Source organism: Schistocerca americana, chromosome 2 (genome assembly GCF_021461395.2).
Source record: "Schistocerca americana isolate TAMUIC-IGC-003095 chromosome 2, iqSchAmer2.1, whole genome shotgun sequence".
Lineage (NCBI taxonomy): Eukaryota > Metazoa > Arthropoda > Insecta > Orthoptera > Acrididae > Schistocerca > Schistocerca americana.
This window is the reverse complement of record NC_060120.1, coordinates 243,002,303-243,021,787: the sequence shown is the minus strand read 5'-3', so window position 1 is coordinate 243,021,787 and position 19,485 is coordinate 243,002,303. Positions and strand designations below refer to the sequence as shown.

General features: G+C 42.8%; 1 protein-coding gene across 1 annotated transcript in view; it reads right to left on the bottom strand.

The window, feature by feature from the left end:
- The window catches only part of LOC124595286 (WD repeat domain phosphoinositide-interacting protein 3), a 128,941-nt gene that overhangs the window by 41,739 nt on the left and 67,717 nt on the right, over window positions 1–19,485 (bottom strand). Inside the window, exon 5 of the mRNA XM_047133969.1 lies at window positions 16,228–16,313. Within this exon, the coding sequence (XP_046989925.1) occupies window positions 16,228–16,313 (86 nt within the window). The remainder of the gene's footprint in view (window positions 1–16,227; window positions 16,314–19,485) is intronic.

Genomic DNA, 19,485 nt, shown 5'->3' with positions numbered 1-19,485 from the left:
AACCTGACACGTTCCACATCATTACGAAGTGTCGTATTCATGATCTATGGAACAAGTATTAATCTAATCTAATCTAGAACATCTCTATCTTTCCTGTGTTCTTAAAAACTTTTGAGAAGGTAGCTTACAACAGAATAAAAAATTGCCTTTCTGAGAATAACTTTTTAAAAACGGCTCAGTCAGGCTTCCATAAAGGCTTCTTTACTAAGAAAACAATATACAACATCACACACTCAGAATTAGACAAGTAAAATTATCCGAGGTTTTGTCAATGCCTTCAAACAATATATAATGTCACACTCTCAGAGTTAGACAAATAAAATTATCTGAGGTCTTGTCAATGCCTTCAACTGTGTAAATCATAAAATTGTACTAGGGACAGTACAACAGTACGACATTTACGGCATTCCTCTTGTGTGGCGATAGTTAAGAACAACAGAAAACAGAGATTCCCATTAACAAATTATATGATGATACAATAGTAATGAGATTACATTCAGAGTGGTGAAACACAAAAACATGATGTTCTACAATGTTTGGTCCTTGGGCCACTCCTGTTCTTGCCCTACATACATGAATTATCTGCAACACTGGGGAGCTCTTCAAAATTGTGATGTCAGCTGATCACACAAATATACCGATGAAAGACTCACATACATCCACACCACACACTGCCAGGAGAACAATGGCAATGGTCTACAAATTGTCCACAGTAAATGGTACAGCCATTAATCTTACAACTCACGTTACACAATTCTATATGAATAAAAATAAAGACATGAGACTTCCCAAAAACAAAAATAACTTACATGTGGCAAAAGTAGAGATCAATGGACACATGCTGGGCATCCAGAATATGAATAAATTAATCAAAAAGATCAATAATGGAAATTCCTGGGTGGAGAAATATATAACACAAGGGAAAGGAAACCACTCACCTATAGTAGGTCAAAGTATGGAGCACAGTAACACACAAACACTTAACAGAAAACAGCATGTGTTACTGTGCTCCACACACTGATCTGCTCAATTCACCCCTGGCATAACTCCCTTTTAAAATATTGGTGTTACAAAAAGATATCTGTGTCGCATTCTGCTTTGGGCAACAACTTCTACCCTGAATGATGGTATAAACTTTGTTAAAAAGATAGCCACACTGGAAATTGTAACTTAAATTTTTAATTGTATTTTGAGTGTTGCTGTAGCTACTCAGCTCATTAGTTAGCTAGTGTTTTGGCCTGTAAAAAGCATTTTCAATTGTGCTGCTGTATCAGCATAGTCTTACTAAGGAAGAGCTTTTGAATATTCTGGAGAACTCTGATATTGAATCAGTTATCAGAGTCAGATGGGGATTTTCTGCCACTGACGATGATGAAGAGGCGGAGAAGATGCCATTAGTAGATGTCTTCCTGTTTCAAATCTTTCCCCAAATTATTCCGAGAACTCAACTGGTGCAGTGAGGTACATGGCTAGAGATGGACTGAAGTACATGATCACTAACACACCATTGCCTGCTTTGAATGTCCTGAAGGAGTCTACCACCGAGTGGGTGGCTTCGTAATCAGTGCCTTCTGATTTCTTTTTGACAAACTGATGCTGCTTATCATTAAAAGCTCAGAATACAATGCCCAGAATGAAATGAAAAATGGTACCTGGACAGTGTTGTTGGAGGAATTAAGGCAATGATTAGTACCACTTATGCCAGATGCGCTTTTCTGTACTATAGGTGTTACCTTGGATGACATTTGTTCAAGTTCTTGGGGCCTTAATTTTATCAGGGATAAAATGGCAAGAGACAGATTCTGAACTGATCAGATTACTTGCCACTCCAGTGGGGTGCGCGCTGATATAAAACTTCCTAGAAGATTAAAACTGTGAGCCGGGCCAAGATTCGAACTCGGGACCTTTGCCTTTTGCTACAGACTGAAAATCTCATTCTGGAAACATCCCCAAGCTGTGGCTAAGCCATGTCTGTGCAACATCCTTTCTTCCAGGAGTGCTAGTTCTGCATGTTTCACAGAAGAGCTTCTGTAAAGTTTGGAAGGTAAGAGACGAGATACTGGCAGAACTGAAGCTGTGAGGATGGGTCATAAGCCGTGCTTGGGTAACTCAGCTGGTAGAAGACTTGCCCGTGAAAGGCAAAGGTCCCAAGTTTGAGTCTCAGTCTGCCAAACAGTTTTCATATGCCAGGATGTTTCATATCAGTACACACTCCGCTGCAAAGTGAAAATCTCATTCTGATTTAGCAGTTACTCCCAAACAAAGCCTAGAGCAGATTTACAAACCTGACAAATGTGGCATCCAAGTACAACTGTAATACTTTCTTGGGCCTTGGCAAGAATGAAATTGACCAGACAACCAGCCACTGGGACACAATGTCAGTTTTTGCCTCATTGATTCATTTAGAAATAAAAGGAATAGACAAAAGACAACTTTTTCACATCCCTTCAGCTTGCTAAGAAACTTCAATAGAAGAGAACTTTCATAGTGGGAATATGAACACGATTTGCTGAGGTATCTCAAAATGCATGAGCAATTTTCACATTACAAAATTGTTAAGGCTTTCGTGGCCACTTGTTGACAAACTGCCTATTGGCTTCTGTCTCGGGTTCTTCAGCCGACGTTCATCTAATGATTTTTCTGATGTTTCGCCAGCACGAGTGGCTGGCATTGTCAAAGCTTCACCCTCCATTGCCGGTGGTGAACTGGAGGGCAATGGAGGGTGAAGCTTTGACAATGCCAGCCACTTGGGCTGGCGAAACGTCAGAAAAAATCATTAGATGAACGTTGGCCGAAGAACCCGAGACAGAAGCCAATAGGCAGTTTGTCAATTCTCACATTCCACCACCTCACTGGAAAAAAAGAAGAAAAATAATAATAACCCATAGTGCACCCTGACAGTGTACTAAAGAAAGGAGAATAAGAATGTCACAACTATCAGCACACTACATCCTGAAGAAGCAATGAGTGAAGAAGGGAAGAAGAAAATAGAAACTGTTATCCTCTATAACATCACAAAGTATGGTTCCGATCATGTTGATCAAATTATTCATAATTATGCAACTAAAATTACTCACAGAAGATGGTTGATGCATGTCTTTTAACAGTGCCTTAGATGTGGCACTAATAAATGCATGGATTATCTGTAATCAATTATTAAAAAATAATCTGAAGAGAAATGTTTCACTCTGCAGCTGGTAAATAAATGGGAAACAACAAAGAGCAAAACAGGAGCAATAAGTCAGTTGAGGGCCGGACGAAAACAAAAAAGTGGAAGTGTCGAATTGGAATGTGCGAAGGAAACAAGAACGAGAAATGCAAAAAATCTGGCTTTGCAAAATGTGTACAAAAAGTAACATTAATCTGCCCAAAGTGCAATTTCAATGTTTGTTTCAAAATAATGGAAATAAATTAAGAAATTTCAGGAACTCAAGAAACAGGCTGCATTTCGGGGATATGCAATGTGTTGTACCCAAAACAGTAATCTAAAGGTGTTAGAACTCTGAGGTACAGCTTGAGTGAAATGTGTACAACATACAAATGAATGGAAAAAAAGGCCTTACTTTAACCATCTCGTGGATGTTTATGCACTAGCTGGTCAAATGACCCCTTACCGCTGCTGTTTGCCCACTTTTACAATTTTGAGAAAAACACATCAATAAATTCTGGGGGGAACTCATCTCTGGGAAACAACAAAAGGATGCCGTCAGAATAATACGTGATGCTCACCCACAACTCTGTTGCAGACAACTATGTAGACGTAGTTACTTCAACTAGAACATCAAATTACATATTTTCTTCCATTAAATTTGCTGTCAATAGCCCATTAGAGTCCAGAAAAAAAATGATGATGTGCACAACTGCAGCTCTAGACAAAAAAGACTTATTCTTCTTAAACTGACTTCAGCGTAGAAAGGAGTTAATAATCCCACTGCCAAAAATCTTTGATTGTATAACCACTGATTAGATGTTTGGCAGTGAAGCTAAATTTGAAAATGAGCTAAAAAGTTCCTTCTGGGGACCTCCTTCAGAAGCATTACATACATGTCTCTGTTATTAAACTAAATATTATTTTAATTATGTGGACTCATCTGTGAATGGTCATCTCATTGGCCATATTTATTAGGTGTAGTCAAAGTTTTAATGATCACATCTCAAAAAATTTCAAATTATGACCTTCAAATTTGGTGGTGGTGTGAGTCCATCTTTACATGTTCACCTTTCGTGTAACATTTTTCCCAACTTTTGGATGACTCGGGATAATTTTGTTGTAGAGGTCTGTATCTTGGCTGTATACAAAACATTCTGCCTCAAAAATCACCTTGTAATCATTTAGAATTGCCTACTACACAATGATTTCTTCTTCCAAAAAGGAGGAAATAGTCACTGGGTGTCTTGTCATGAGAATACAGGTGCTGAGGCAAAATTTGATAGCCCAAAGAAGCAGCATGTGTGACTGTGCCCTGTGCAGAATAAGCTGGAGTACTACCATGGAGCAAAAACACCTCTTCAACAGCTTTTTGTGACACTTGACCTTAACAGTCTCCCATAACCTAAAAAGAAATTTCAGCAGTATACTCCTGTGACAATTTGCCCCATATAAGGGTAAAAATAACAAAGGACGTCCTATAGGGTTCAATTCTGTGTCCACTCCTATTCCTTATATATGTGAATGACCTTCCACTTACCATTCAACAAGTAAAATTGGCACTTTTTGCAGATGACACTAGTGTTATAATAAATCCTATTACAGAAAAAGCAGCATGAGAGTTAGTAAATGATATTTTCCAAATACGAGGGCAGTTCAATAAGTAATGCAACACATTTTTTTTCTCGGCCAATTTTGGTTGAAAAAACCGGAAATTTCTTGTGGAATATTTTCAAACATTCTCGCTTCGTCTCGTATAGTTTCATTGACTTCTGACAGGTGGCAGCGCTGTACGGAGCTGTTAAAATGGCGTCTGTAACGGATGTGCGTTGCAAACAACGGGCAGTGATCGAGTTTCTTTTGCGGGAAAACCAGGGCATCTCAGATATTCATAGGCACTTGCAGAATGTCTACGGTGATCTGGCAGTGGACAAAAGCATGGTGAGTCGTTGGGCAAAGCGTGTGTCATCATCGCCGCAAGGTCAAGCAAGACTGTCTGATCTCCCGCGTGCGGGCCGGCCGTGCACAGCTGTGACTCCTGCAATGGCGGAGTGTGCGAACACACTCGTTCGAGATGATCGACGGATCACCATCAAACAACTCGGTGCTCAACTTGACATCTCTGTTGGTAGTGCTGTCACAATTGTTCACCAGTTGGGATATTCAAAGGTTTGTTCTCGCTGGGTCCCTCGTTGTCTAACCGAACACCATAAAGAGCAAAGGAGAACCATCTGTGCGGAATTGCTTGCTCGTCATGTGGCTGAGGGTGACAATTTCTTGTCAAAGATTGTTACAGGCGATGAATCATGGGTTCATCACTTCGAACCTGAAACAAAACGGCAATCAATGGAGTGGCGCCACACCCACTCCCCTACCAAGAAAAAGTTTAAAGCCATACCCTCAGCCGGTAAAGTCATGGTTACAGTCTTCTCGGACGCTGAAGGGGGTTATTCTGTTCGATGTCCTTCCCCATGGTCAAACGATCAACTCTGAAGTGTATTGTGCTACTCTTCAGAAATTGAAGAAACGACTTCAGCGTGTTCGTAGGCACAAAAATCTGAACGAACTTCTACTTCTTCATGACAACGCAAGACCTCACACAAGTCTTCGCATCCGAGAGGAGCTCACAAAACTTCAGTGGACTGTTCTTCCTCATGCACCCTACAGCCCCGATCTCGCACCGTCGGATTTCCATATGTTTGGCCCAATGAAGGACGCAATCTGTGGGAGGCACTACGCGGATGATGAAGAAGTTATTGATGCAGTACGACGTTGGCTCTGACATCGACCAGTGGAATGGTACCGTGCAGGCATACAGGCCCTCATTTCAAGGTGGCGTAAGGCCGTAGCATTGAATGGAGATTACGTTGAAAAATAGTGTTGTGTAGCTAAAAGATTGGGGAATAACCTGGTGTATTTCAATGCTGAATAAAACAACCCCTGTTTCAGAAAAAAAATGTGTTGCATTAATTATTGAACTGCCCTCGTAATTAGTAAGAGGTTCTCTGAAAATGGACTCTCACCAAATTTTGAAAATACACACTACAATCAGTGTATAGAGTCATACCAACAATTGATGTAGCACAGGAGCAGGAATCAGTAGCCATGGTAGAATGTAATTTTTTGAGGTACATATTAATGAACATTTGAACTAGAAGAAGCATATTACTGAGCTTCTGAAACAAATAAGCTCAGCTATTTTTGCTTTTTGTATAACCACTAAACTCTGAAACAAACATATCAACCTCCTGACATATTTCACATATTTCAACACAGTACTGTCGAATAGATTAATTTTTTGGCGTAACTCATCACTTAGGAAGTACTGATTGCGCAAAAGTGAGCAGTAAGAATACCGTATTTAACCGAGTATAAGATGACTCTGAATATAAAACTACTCCCATTTTTTTAAAATGCTCCTCAAGAAAAATTTATTTTTAACATATTCTGACTGATCAAAATTACAAACTGTTTCACTGATATAAAGCATTCGCCAAAAAGTTAACGTTATACATATTCTAAACTTATGTCATTTACTGACTGTCTACATTTTGATAATACTGGGGGAAACAAAATAAATAAAAAGAAATGGATACATTAATTTTGCTTACTAACCCTGTGCCAACGGCCTTGCCACATTGGTAACACCGGTTCCCGACAAATCACCGAAGTTAAGAGCTGTTGGGCTGGTCTAGCACTTGGATGGGTGACCATCTGGTCTGCCGAGGGCTGTTGGCAAACGGGGTGCACTCACTCCTTGTGAGGCAAACTGAGGAGCTACTTCCAGTGATGCCTGTGGACTGAGGATGACACAGCGGCGGTCAGTACCACTGGGCCTTCCAAGGCCTGTTTGGACTGAATTTAGTGTACTAACACTGTAGTCTGTGTTATCACTATTTTTAATCATCATCATCATCATCCTAATACGACAGCTGCAAAATTTATATCTTCACTGTCACAAATATCTGGTTGTTTCTTCCAAATATGTTGCTATTTCTGAGGTTGTCGTTTTGGTGGGACCAGAGAACACAGCCTTTTTTTGGAGGGATAGATATCGGATTTCGCTTCTATACTGATGATGTGACGAGGCAAGCTGGAATCTTTTTACTTCCTCTCTTGTTTTGCCATCTGCTTCCTTAAATTCATTTTTTCATTTTTAACTAATTACTATTATCATACGTACGTATAATCTGCATTTTCATAAAGAGAAAGGATGACCCTCAGCTTTAAAGAATATAGCACCAGATCTAATTTTGTGCTTAGTTTTGTGTATGACAACAATTTCATAATTTATTTTGACTATTTCTAGTTAATATCTTTTGTTATAGGGTGAAATCAGTAATTGTTCTGTGACTTAGATTCTATTGTTGACTTATAAACAAATATAAATTCTGTATCAGTTATAAACGAACCACTACCATTCTTTTAGTATTTATTTGGCTCTATTTGAAAACGTGTTAGCAAAGCCAGCCCTTAATTAATTCCAAAATAATTACCACATTTGTCAAAAGTATTGTTTGTATAACTATATCTGTTAATTTCATCATTTAAACAAATAACTTGGTCTATCCCTTGTCATAGAAGAAACTGTTAAAAAGAAGGAATTTTTCTATATATTCAGTTAACTGAATGAGTTATGTTATAATTGTAATTTCTGTAAATGAAACATCGAACAATGTATAGTTTCAGTACCTGTTATGAGGATATATAAAGGCCCAGTTCTTGGTCCCGAGACAGTCAGTCTATGACCGATTTTCAGACGAGAAACCTGTATTGGTTAGAACAACAACAATGCATCAACTTGTATGCTGACATTTGCCTGCAAACTATTAATGAGGCTTATCAAAAGTTAACCAATAGTGAACTGGCCACGTTAGCTGTGTAACATTGGGGGGTTGTGAACAGTGAAAGTAAAGAACTGTTAAATGCAACTGTTAGCTACATATTTACAGTAGTCAGCGTTGAAGACAAAACAAGTGAAATTTAGGCTTGTACAGATGGGAACGAAACTAACTGACAGTGTTACAGTAAATGGTACTCTCCACATTCACGTTATGGTGGCTTGTAAGAGTATTTATGTACGTAGATGTACAGGTAAATGCATATTAGGCATCTAAAGAAGTCATCTGGATTGGCCTGATATGGCTGCTACACTTCTGCTGCTGCCGCCTGAGTTCGGCGGGCTTTATGAATGAGTGTGGGCAGCCACAGAAATCATCAGTTGGCGACATCTGTCATTGCAAGATGCTGAAAACTGATAAATCACTTATTTTCAATTTTTCTACTATCATCTTGAATGTGACACACCAGTCTTCAAGCACCTGGACTTCCACTTCTCTTGGAATTCCCAATTCTTCAGAAAGAGATAGTCTTTGTTCTTCATCATTCAAACTTCTCTGATCACGCTGGAAACATCTGTGACATCTCACCACTGCATCATATGATGGTGCATTGTTGCCATACATTTCTACAAACTCTCTGTGGATTACTGCAGCTAAGTTAATAACAGGCAGACCTTATATCCAGTAATTAATATTATGTATAAATCAACTCATTTTGTGTCATTACAACACATCAAGCAAATGACCCGTGGAAGGGAGGGAAGGAAGGAAAATTAGATTTAACATACTGATGATGACAAGGTGGCTAGAGAAGGACCAAAAGTTGGGACTAGGGAAGAATGAGAAAGAAAACTGGCCAATGTCAATTTCAAATAAATTGTGTGATAAACGGTGAGTATAATTTAACTGAGTAATAAATGCATTCTCAGAAGAGCACCTTGAATTCTGATTCCCCATAAGAGGGATGTAAAAAAACAGACAAGACATCCTGGCAGCATTTTATGCGACAGTCAACCCTTTGATTGTGTGGAATATAACAATTGAATACTAAAACACTATGCCACTCCTCTTGAAAACATCAACCCTTTGATTGTGTGGAATATAACAATTGAATACTAAAACATTATGCCAATCCTCTTGAAAGCACTGAGTGTCAACTTCATAATAGGCAACAGACAGTCAAAATTACAAGCTGTGCTGCAGTGTAAAACTAAACATAGAATAAGAGAACATAAAATATGCTGTCCCACAAGGGTTTGTATTGGATTCAGTCCTACTCTTAGCTTATGTAGAAGACTATCCAAAGCCTTTAAGAAACTGTCCAAAAGTTGTAGGGTTTGCTGGAGATACAAATATGCTAATCAAGAGCCTCAACACACCCAACAGGGTCCATGTGATGGCTGAATAGGGCCATGACTGGTTCACAGCAAATGCTTTGTATTTATCTTACAAGAACTACAACATTACTTCAAATAAACAAAAGTGTTCCCCTGGTTCCAAAAGAATGCATTAATGAATATTGAAACAAAAAATAAAGCAGAATATGTAAAATGTTCTGTGTAGTCAGATAATAAGCTACAATGACTGTTTATAAGCTATCAAATTACTTAGTTTGCATACATTCACGCATTTCTTGACAATCATGGAACCTATCAAGAAGAAGATTATTCTGGGATGTTTAATGATTCAAGATATAGTGACAGAATCTTCTTGGGTGATCAGTTGATTGGTGGCATCATCTTGTCACAAGGTTTCAATGAGTTTCATAACCATTGCCACCTGGCAAAGAAGATGGGTACAAAATTCATTGAAATGTTGCGAGAAGATGCCACCACTTGGCTAATCACCTGAAAGGATTTAATCACTGGAATATGCTGACAAAGCCTGCAATCAAGATATACACTGAAAACAGATACATTAAGATGTACATTAACAAAAGAGAAGCAACATTTAGAAACTTAAGCTGTACACCGTATTAACAGGAAAGTACCACTACATTGTGCAGTAGCCACCAGAAAGATCGCGGGAGACGCACATCGGCACGGCGCGTCATGGACAGTAGTTGCCGCAAGTAAAGTCCCGTCCACCAGAGGGCACGCGAGAATTCGGCTGCGCCCTCTGCCGGCGGAACAACAACAACTCAGGCAGCACGGGCCGTGCCCAGTCAGTTTTACATCGGGCATGCCTAGCAGACATTCCCGGTCTACACTATGTGAAGTGCGACGGACAACGTGTTTCGTGTTAATACACAACTGGTGGCGAGTAGGGTCGTTCTTTCGCGTGTTGCGTCGCCGTTACGGTTTCGCAGCTTATCCACGGCACGGAGGATTTAGTGCGGGTTTTGGTTGAGCAGCAGATGGAGCTCATGGCAACCATGAAACAAGCACTTCTGGCGTTGCTCTCCACGCAGTCTGCTCCGGCGCCGTTCCCTCCTCCCTTTCCCCTGTATGACGAGACGGCGGAGGATTGGGACGCATATGAACATTGCCTTTGGCAGCATTTCCAGGCATTTCATGTTTCCTATGCAGTGGTATGTCGTGCCCTTTTCTTGTCTTGGATATCTCCCTCACTGTATCAAGTTTTGCGCCAGCTAACGACATTGCAGGAACCCTCGTCCTTCGCCGCCGCACGCATGTTGTAGCGGCTAGAGTTGAGTTCTATCAATGCAAGAAACAGCCCCATCAGTCTTACCGGGCGTGGGCCGCTACCCTGCACGGTCTTAGTCGCAAGTGTCACTTTGTCACGGTGCAGTCGCGAGAGTCGTATGCCCATGTTATGGTGTGCGACGTCATTGTTCGTTCGGCCCCTGATAGGGAGGTCCAGTACCGAGCCCTGCAGTTGGAAGACCCTTCCCTCGAGGAAGTCTTGTCCATTGCTCAATCGTATGAAGTCTCTCACGCTGCAGGTCAACAGTTGGAAGCGTGGTGCGACGTCGGGGTGGTTCAGGGCAGTGCGGCCGTGTCCACTGCATCCGGGGTGGACAATGTGCGAGTGGTACAATCTGGCCATTACGGCCGCTCCCGCATGGCGCGTAAACAGAGTTCCAGCCGCCGGCCCGTTACCGTCCTGTGCGTCGTACTATGTACATCATGATCGGTCAGAGTGTCCCCAGCATTGGGCCGTTTGTCGCAAATGTAATATAAAAGGACATATTGCTAAAGTTTGCCACTCAGCCTCAAAAGACTTGAAGGAAGCAGGTACAGAGGACATGGACGTTGGCATTCAGGAAGTTTCATCGGGCCAGGCTCCCGACGCTTCGGCACACAAACTCTTTATCGAGGTGTCAGTTCGGTCGCGCCGATTACAACTGCAAGTAGATACGGGCGCGGCAGTTTCCTTGTTGAACGCACAAACTTCCTCCGACCTTGGGTCGCCCCCGTTGGCACCAGTTTACCAGTGTCTCCGCAGTTATGGTAAACAGTTCATTCCCCTACTGGGTCAATTCACTACCGACATTACTTACAAATCAGTCACTCGGCCTCTTACTTTTATTGTTGACAATGATGCAAGCTCCGCTAACCTTTTTGGATTGGATGCCTTTCAAACTTTCGGTTTTCCTATCGCAGACACCATACAGTTGGTCTCCGAAGATGTTCCCTATCAATCATTGGATTCTTTGACCTCTGACTTTAAGGATATCTGGGGCGTGTTTCAGACTTTGAAGCTCACTTAACATTGAAGGCGTCGCCTCGCCCGCATTTTCTACGCACGAGGCAGATCCCCTTGGCTCTCCGCCTTCAGGTAAAAGCAGAGCTAGACTGGCTGACAGCCCTTGGGATCATTCTTCCCATCTCTTCTAGTGAGTAGGCTTCGCCCCTCGTTATTGTCAGGAAACCCTCGGGAAAATTACGTCTTTGTAGTGATTTCAACGCCACCATTTTAATTCCCAATTGGTGGTGGACACCTATCCCTTGCCTCGTTCTGATGAATTGTTCTCCCACGTGGTGCGAGGCCAATATTTTTCGAAAATCGATCTTTCGGAGGCTTATCATCAGATATCACTTGATGAGGACTCCAAATGGCCGGCGGTCGTCAACATCCCTCATTGTATTAATTACCTGGACGACATAATTGTCACAGGCCACAGCACGAAGGAACACTTGCACAACCTTCGCACCCTCTTTCTCAAATTCAGGTCCATGGGCCTGCGTTGCAACCTGCGTAAGTCAAACTTCTTCCAACCGTCCATTGAGTATGTGGGCTACACCATCTATCGGCACGGCGTCCAGCTGCTAGGAAGTTTGGTCCAAGGTATCGTCGACCTTCCACGGCCCGCTTCGCTGAAGGAGTTACAAGCTTTTTTAGGCAAGATTGCCTATTACCACCGTTTCATTCCCAGGGCTTCCACCACAGCCCGCTCCCTGTACTGCCTTCTGCGCAAGGGAGTTCCTTTTGATTGTTCGCCTGCATGCGAGTGCGCATTCACCTCGTTGAAGGGCCTCCTCATGTCAGTGCCTTGTTTGGCTACTTTGGCTACAATAAGCTATTGGCTACAATAAGCTATGGCTACAATAAGCCATTGGTCCTGGCTACAGATGCTTTGCAGTACGGGGTTGGGGCGGTCCTGGCCCATGGCAATGTGGATGGCTCCGAGTAGCCACTGGCGTTTGCGTCCAAAACTCTTAGTCCCGCGCAGGCCCATTACTCCCAGGTGGAAAAAGAGGCTTTGGCCATTGTCTACGCTGTTACCAAGTTTCACCCTTTCTTGTATGGCACTAAGTTTCAGTTAATCACTGACCATAAGCCACTAATATCATTATTTGGCCCCACCTCTCAGATTCCGGATAGGGTGGCCCACAGACTGCAGCGCTGGGCCTTGTTCCTCTCTAAGTACCATTATGACATTCATTTTCGCCCTTCCGGACAGCATGCCAATGCCGACGCTCTTTCCCGTCTTCCGGTGGGCCCGGATCCTAAGTTCGATCGGGAGGAAATTATGTTTTTTCACTTGGATGTGGCGTCCCACCAAGCGGTTGATGGCTTTCCGATCACTAGTTCTAGAGTCGCCAGGGAAACGGCAGTTGACCCGGTTCTCCAGCAAGTAGTTCGCCTCGTTCAGCAGGGGTGGTTGCCCTGACCTCCAGGCTGGGCCTCGGACCCTCTTCGTAATTATTTTGTTCTACGAGACCACCTCTCAGTCTTGGAAGGAGTTCTCCTTCTGGCTACCGATGATTCGGCTCCTCTCGTGGTTGTTCCTGCAAGTCTGTGAAGGGAGGTCCTCACGTTATTATATGAGGGGCACTGGGGTGTTTCTCGTACTAAAACCTTGGCTCGCAGACATGTGTATTGGCCCGGTATTGACAGAAATTAAGCACTTGGTGGCCACCTGTTCCCAGTGTGCGAGCCAACATGCGTCTCCCAGGTCAGCATTCTCTTCATGGCCGCCTGCAACCCAGGCATGGGAACGTGTTCACACAGATTTTGCGGGCCCGTTTCTCAATGGCTTTTGGCTCATTGTCATTGATGCTTATTCCCAATTCCCATATGTGGTTCGCTGCTCCTCAACCATTTCAGAAGTTGCAATCCAGGCACCCGCAAAAATCTTTTCTATGGAAGGTCTGCCAGTCACCTTGGTATCAGACAATGGACCTCAGTTTATTTCGCAGACCTTCCAGGATTTTTGTAGGCGCTTCGGCATTCGGCACGTTTGCTCTCCCCCCTTTCATCCACAATCGAATGGGGAAGCTGAGCACATGGTGCGCACGTTTAAGACGCAGATGAGAAAGTATGTGCACGAATTTCCTGCGAAGGAGGCGTTGACATTTTTCCTGACGGCATACCGGACCACACCGATGGGAGAATGCAGCCCTGCAGAGCCCCTCCATGGGCGCCAACCTAGGACTCTGCTGCACCTCCTCTGGCCAGGTCCTCACCAGTCTTCACCAAAAGGGGTACCGCTATCCACCGGGTATGTCGGTCTGGGTATGTGGGTTTGGTCGCAATCCACGTTGGATACCGGCGGTGGTCCTGCGCCGCAATGGCTGCCGGCTCTATACCTTGCAGGCAGGGGACCGGGAGGTACGTCGTCACCAAAATCAGCTAGGTCCACGTTTGGGCACCCACCCTCCGACCCCTCAGGTGCTGGCTTCCCCATTGCACCCGTGTTGTTTTCTCAGGGGACGCTACAGCCCCTCCCAACTGTGACTCCACCACACTGCGACGGTTCTCAGCCTTGGTGGCTTCCAGTAGCTCCAGCACCGGCATCGCCATCGTTAGAGATGTCCTGGCGAGAGCTGGCCCCCCTCGCAGGCCCGGTTTCTCTGGAGGCTGGTTCACCTGTGGTCGTGCCTTCCCCATCGTCCCCGCCACTGGGTCTTGCCCCTCCTGAGGTGGAACGGGATCCGGAGTTCGACAGCTTGTCACCCGTTCTGTCCCGGGCTCCAGTGGTGGGATGACGGGGGCCTCTTCGTGTGGGTTACTTCCAACTGTATTCAAAGGTTCGGGCTCGAGGGTTGGCAGATCCCCCCCGACTCCAGCATTCCAATGGATGTGGAGGTCATCGCTACTACACGACACTCCACCTTCCGACACAGTGGATCACAGTGGCTTCACCTCCCGAAGGAGGAGGAGTGCAGTAGCCACCAGAAAGATTGCGGGGGGCGCACATCGGCACGGCGCATCACAGACAGTAGTTGCCGCAAGTAAAGTCCCGTCCACCAGAGGGCATGCGAGAATTCGGCTGCGCCCTCTGGAGGCGGAACAACAACAACTCAGGCAGCACGGGCCGTGCCCAGTCAGTTTTACATCGGGCATGCCTAGCAGACAGTTCCCGGTCTACACTATGTGAAGTGCGACGGACAATGTGAATCGTGTTAATACACATTGCATATATATGTTTTTGTAATTACTAAATGTAACTAAGTAAAATTCTACTTTGGAAACAGCTGCTACTTTCTCAGCAATATTAAACAGCTGCTTTTATGTCTTATAGCCAGCTTAAGATTTCCATGAATACAATGGCATTTTCAGACTCACTTCCCAATACAGTTACTCATTAACTGCAGTTTTTCTAATAATAAAAAATACATATTATTGAAGATTCTGGATGGGGTACTGAATTATGGTGAGTGCTTCAATGAGCTGCCTGTAGGCTTAAGGGGTAAAAATGAAAATGTCTGAGAATCACAAAAAACATTAAAAGCACAACTCTTACAAAGTATCTCACCATTTAGATTCACAGACTGAAAACCGCTGTCAAGGCACACTCACACATTGTCTTTTTCTGTTCTACTTCGTGCCCATGCTTGGTCAATTTTATAATGAAAGGAAAGCATGCATTTCACACAAGAGCACTTAACTGAAAATGGATGACATGCATCAAAGTGCAAAGCTTGTTTTTATTGCTGGGAATCTCGTGTGCCATTATATGTCAACAACCAAATGTGATTAGCCTGTACATAACAGCTCAATCTTGGGTATAAATAATAAGCTTTCAGGTAACTAAGCATTACTACCAGCCTTAATGTCAATGGAAATTGTCTTATGCAACCTTACACTGCTTAGAGACAGACATTGCTAGTTTCCCAACCAGAATACGAAAACCTTACAGTGGATTACTATAACTTTGAGATAGCATGTGGATGCCATACTGACCACATTTCCACTGTGTGCATTCAGCCAATATTTGTGCATGTCTTTTTGCTCCTGGGTATTGTGTGGATGTACCTTTAGCAACTTGATAAGCAGGTATGTCTGATGTATATATACCAACATTTTTCAGTAACAACTGTTGTCATAGTCATGCAAATAACACAATACCATTTTCCAAACAGTGGCTTTCTGACAACTGTGTTATGTTAATTTACACTGGTACAGTGGATCAATGCGACTTAATTCTTAATACAGCCTACATTACTTTTTTTTTCAGAGCTACTTTTCTCTGGCAATGTATACCCTGACACATTCAACATCCTGATTAATTATTCCCTATAGCACATTCCATAAAACATGACGAGTGAATCAATATCATTTATGCTAACTTCCAAGCTGCCAAATAATTAGTAAAGCTGTCATCAATCACGGTCTTGTTGGGATTAGTAAGCCATCCTCTTGCCTTTGAGAATTGACGTACCCTGCTAGTTATAGGGGGACCGAAAGTTCAACACGGATTTCAAACCACGGTGCAATTTGGAATTTTACATATCAACAAACATTGCCAAACGATCATTTACAGTAAAAATGGCACTTTCTGGGAAGTAGATGCTAATTAGTACTTCAGCTTATTAAGAATAAACTTACCAGTAAATGTTAGCAGTGTGTGCCCCTCTACGAAGTTCATTTATCATCAACCCAGTAGATGTATCGAACACACGGATTAATGTTCCCTGCAAGAATAAACAATACTAAACAAAAAGAATAGCTATTTTAACAGAAAATATCAAGTCTAATTTAGCTGCTCCTCACTGGGTAATTGGCAAGTATCTATATCCAGAGTTCTGCACTATGGAAAGGCTAAATGCTACTCAACACACAGAGAGTGCACTGAATCACAGACAGGTACAATGAAAAGAAAGCTAGAGATATTCAGCTTTCACACAAAGTCCTTCATCAGAAGCTGAAAACAGACACATATTAGCACAAGCACAACTTACAAACACATGGCCACTGACATCTCTGGGCACTAAGGCCTGATTACAACTGCATCTGGGGTGGGGAGTGGGAGTAAGGTAGTCGCATGGAGCGGAGGGGGGATGGGATGGGATGGGATGGGATGGGATGGGATGGGATGGGATGGCAGGCTAGGGTTGGGGGAAGATGCTAGTGCTGCCTGTGGGACCATGCTGGAGCATGATGGGAACAGGATACACCTGCTACATGCAACATTGGAACAGAAGGGGAAAGGACTACATATGTGCACTGACAGGATGCATGGCATGTACAGTACTAGAGTACAAGCAAGGAAGGGGATACGCAGGCAGAGAACAAGTGCAAGTAAAGATTACAACCCAGAGGGGTTATGGGAATAGAAGGTGTGTTGTATGGGGAGTTCCCACCTGGTGTCAGTGGAAAGAATCCAGAAGGCACAGGCTGTGAAGCACTCATTAAGGTGAAGCACATTGCGTTGTAAGGCATGCTAAGCAATGGGATAGTCCTGCTCTCTGTTGGTTGTCATGCCCAAGTAGAATGTGACACAGTGATACCCCTACTCCCAACCCCTTACCCTTTGCCTCACGCCTCATATCAATGCAACAGACTTATATGCAAGACTTATCTCATACTGTCACCCATTACCACCTACTCCAGTCCTGGCACAGGCATCTTCTACCCCATCAAAGACAGGCCCACATGAGAAAACAGTCACATGATCTGCCAACTTAGCTGAAACCACCTGTAAGGACTACTGCTATCTTCAGTGTCATAATTTATTGATATTGTACTCCTTAATTATAGGTGGCTTCTTGAACAGTAATGAGAATTAACTGTGAATAACAGTTTCGAGTATACATGTGGAGAAAGTAATAAAACAGCTTCATCGCAGACAAATTCTGCATGAAACAGAAATCTACGGCATCTTCGATTGATATGGTTAGAGACGACCATCATGACAACACAAGGGAGTGATGCAGGTTGCAGCATTAAACACAGCAACTAACAGTCACCATAAAAAGTATATCCCTATAGCATGATGGAGAACAGTTAGTTAGGCTTGTGTTTTGTACTTTCGAATTCTGAGCGTAAAAATCTCATCAGCGAACAAACAAGTACCAGTAGTTAGTCTTGTACAAATTCAGTTCAAAAGTAAGACAACCGGGGAAGCACGGAAAAGGGTTATAGAAAAGGAGATGGATGAGAAAATGGAGGAATTGCAAAATGCATCTACTGTTCTTACAGACTGTATGTCACCCGAGGAGTCAGATTTTTTAAGCAGATTTAGACACCGACTTGTTCACTGAAATGCCTAGTTCTGACATGAACATGTCAAGCAGAATGTCAGCTAATGCAATTTTAGATGTTGAAGCAACTAATACATGCATCAAACGTGATAATAATCAATCAAATGCACAAATTCCTGGTGTGGATCCAGATGTCTTTTTCTGTGGATAAGGAGCATACTCCACAGAAGAATATTCAAGCAGAGGATGAGAAGGTTATTATTGCACAGAAGCCGGAGCAAAATTATGTGGGGGAAAGAAAAGAGACTCAGAAGAAAAATGTCAGAGTCTGTCAGACTTTGATAAGAAACATAACGATATGTTGTCTTTGAAGGAAGAATAAGAAAGTTTATCATACACAGAGGAAGGTAAGGAGATGTCCTTGGGTACTGTAAAGCAGACTCAAGCAGCTGATACAAAGATTATCATCATATGGAAGATGGAGCAAACTGGTATGAAATAAAAATAAGATTTAGAAAAAGAAAGTCAAAGTTTGTTAGGCAGAGAGAGGAAAATTGAAGATATATTGTTCAGGAACCAAGAAGAAGTAAACTAATCATACGAAGATGTTGAACAGATGTTCTTGGATAAATACCAGTCTAAAAACAAGAAAACTGCGAGTTTAAACTTTATTTGCAATGATCCATACTACCAGAGATATGATGAAATGTATGCAGAATTTTTGGGAAAGGAATTAAGAACATACCAGTAGTTTTTTAAGTATAGTATTAATAGAATAACATCATAAGCAGGACGAAGTAACAGCTAATATGAGATGTTTGTGGTGTTCTGCCTGGTGCAACAACCGGAAAAGTAGAGCAGGTATTACAAAGACCCACAGAAAGCAGAACAGAAAAGAAGCAATGAGAGTCAAGAGGAAGCACAAGCAAAAGAAAGAAGAGAAGACACAATTACCACCGTGAATAAGTGCTAGATTTTTACGGCGTGCTGCTTTAAGGAAAGAAATTCAGAAAGAAGTGGAATTAGAGGGGAGCGATCGGTCAAGGTCAAAGGCATGCATGAAGCAGAGCAAGTCAAGCTGAGATGGCATTGTTGGTTGATCACTTACAAGGACATAAATATTACGCAGTGGGAGAGGAGAAAAAACTACAGGGAAAAAGAGATCAACACAATGTGTTGTGCCTGAGTGGTACTTGCAACTAAAAAAATGGTCAAATATTTTTGAACAGTGATTTGTTTAGCAATTTTATATACAGTGCCAGTGTTAGGCTATCAGCAATGTAGACTGTCATTACAAAAAATAGTAAAATTTCTTTTCTGTTTGGTATTTCGTAATCCTGTCACCTACAAAGTGCATGTGTTTTTTCTTGTTGGGCATACAGACATTAAGCCATGCTAATTGTTTTCATGTTTGCTACATTTCGATGTCAGAGAGTGGGGGTTCCAGTAACACAGTCAAATGGCTCTGAGCATTATGGGGCTTAACATCTGAGGGCATCAGTCCCCTAGAGCTCAGAACTACTTAAACCTAATTAACCTAAGGACACCACACACCTCCATGCCTGAGGCGGGATTCGAACTGGTGACCATAGCGGTTGCGCGGTTCCAGACTGAAGCGCCTTGAACCGCTCGGCCACACCGGCCGGCAGTACGCAGTCAGCAC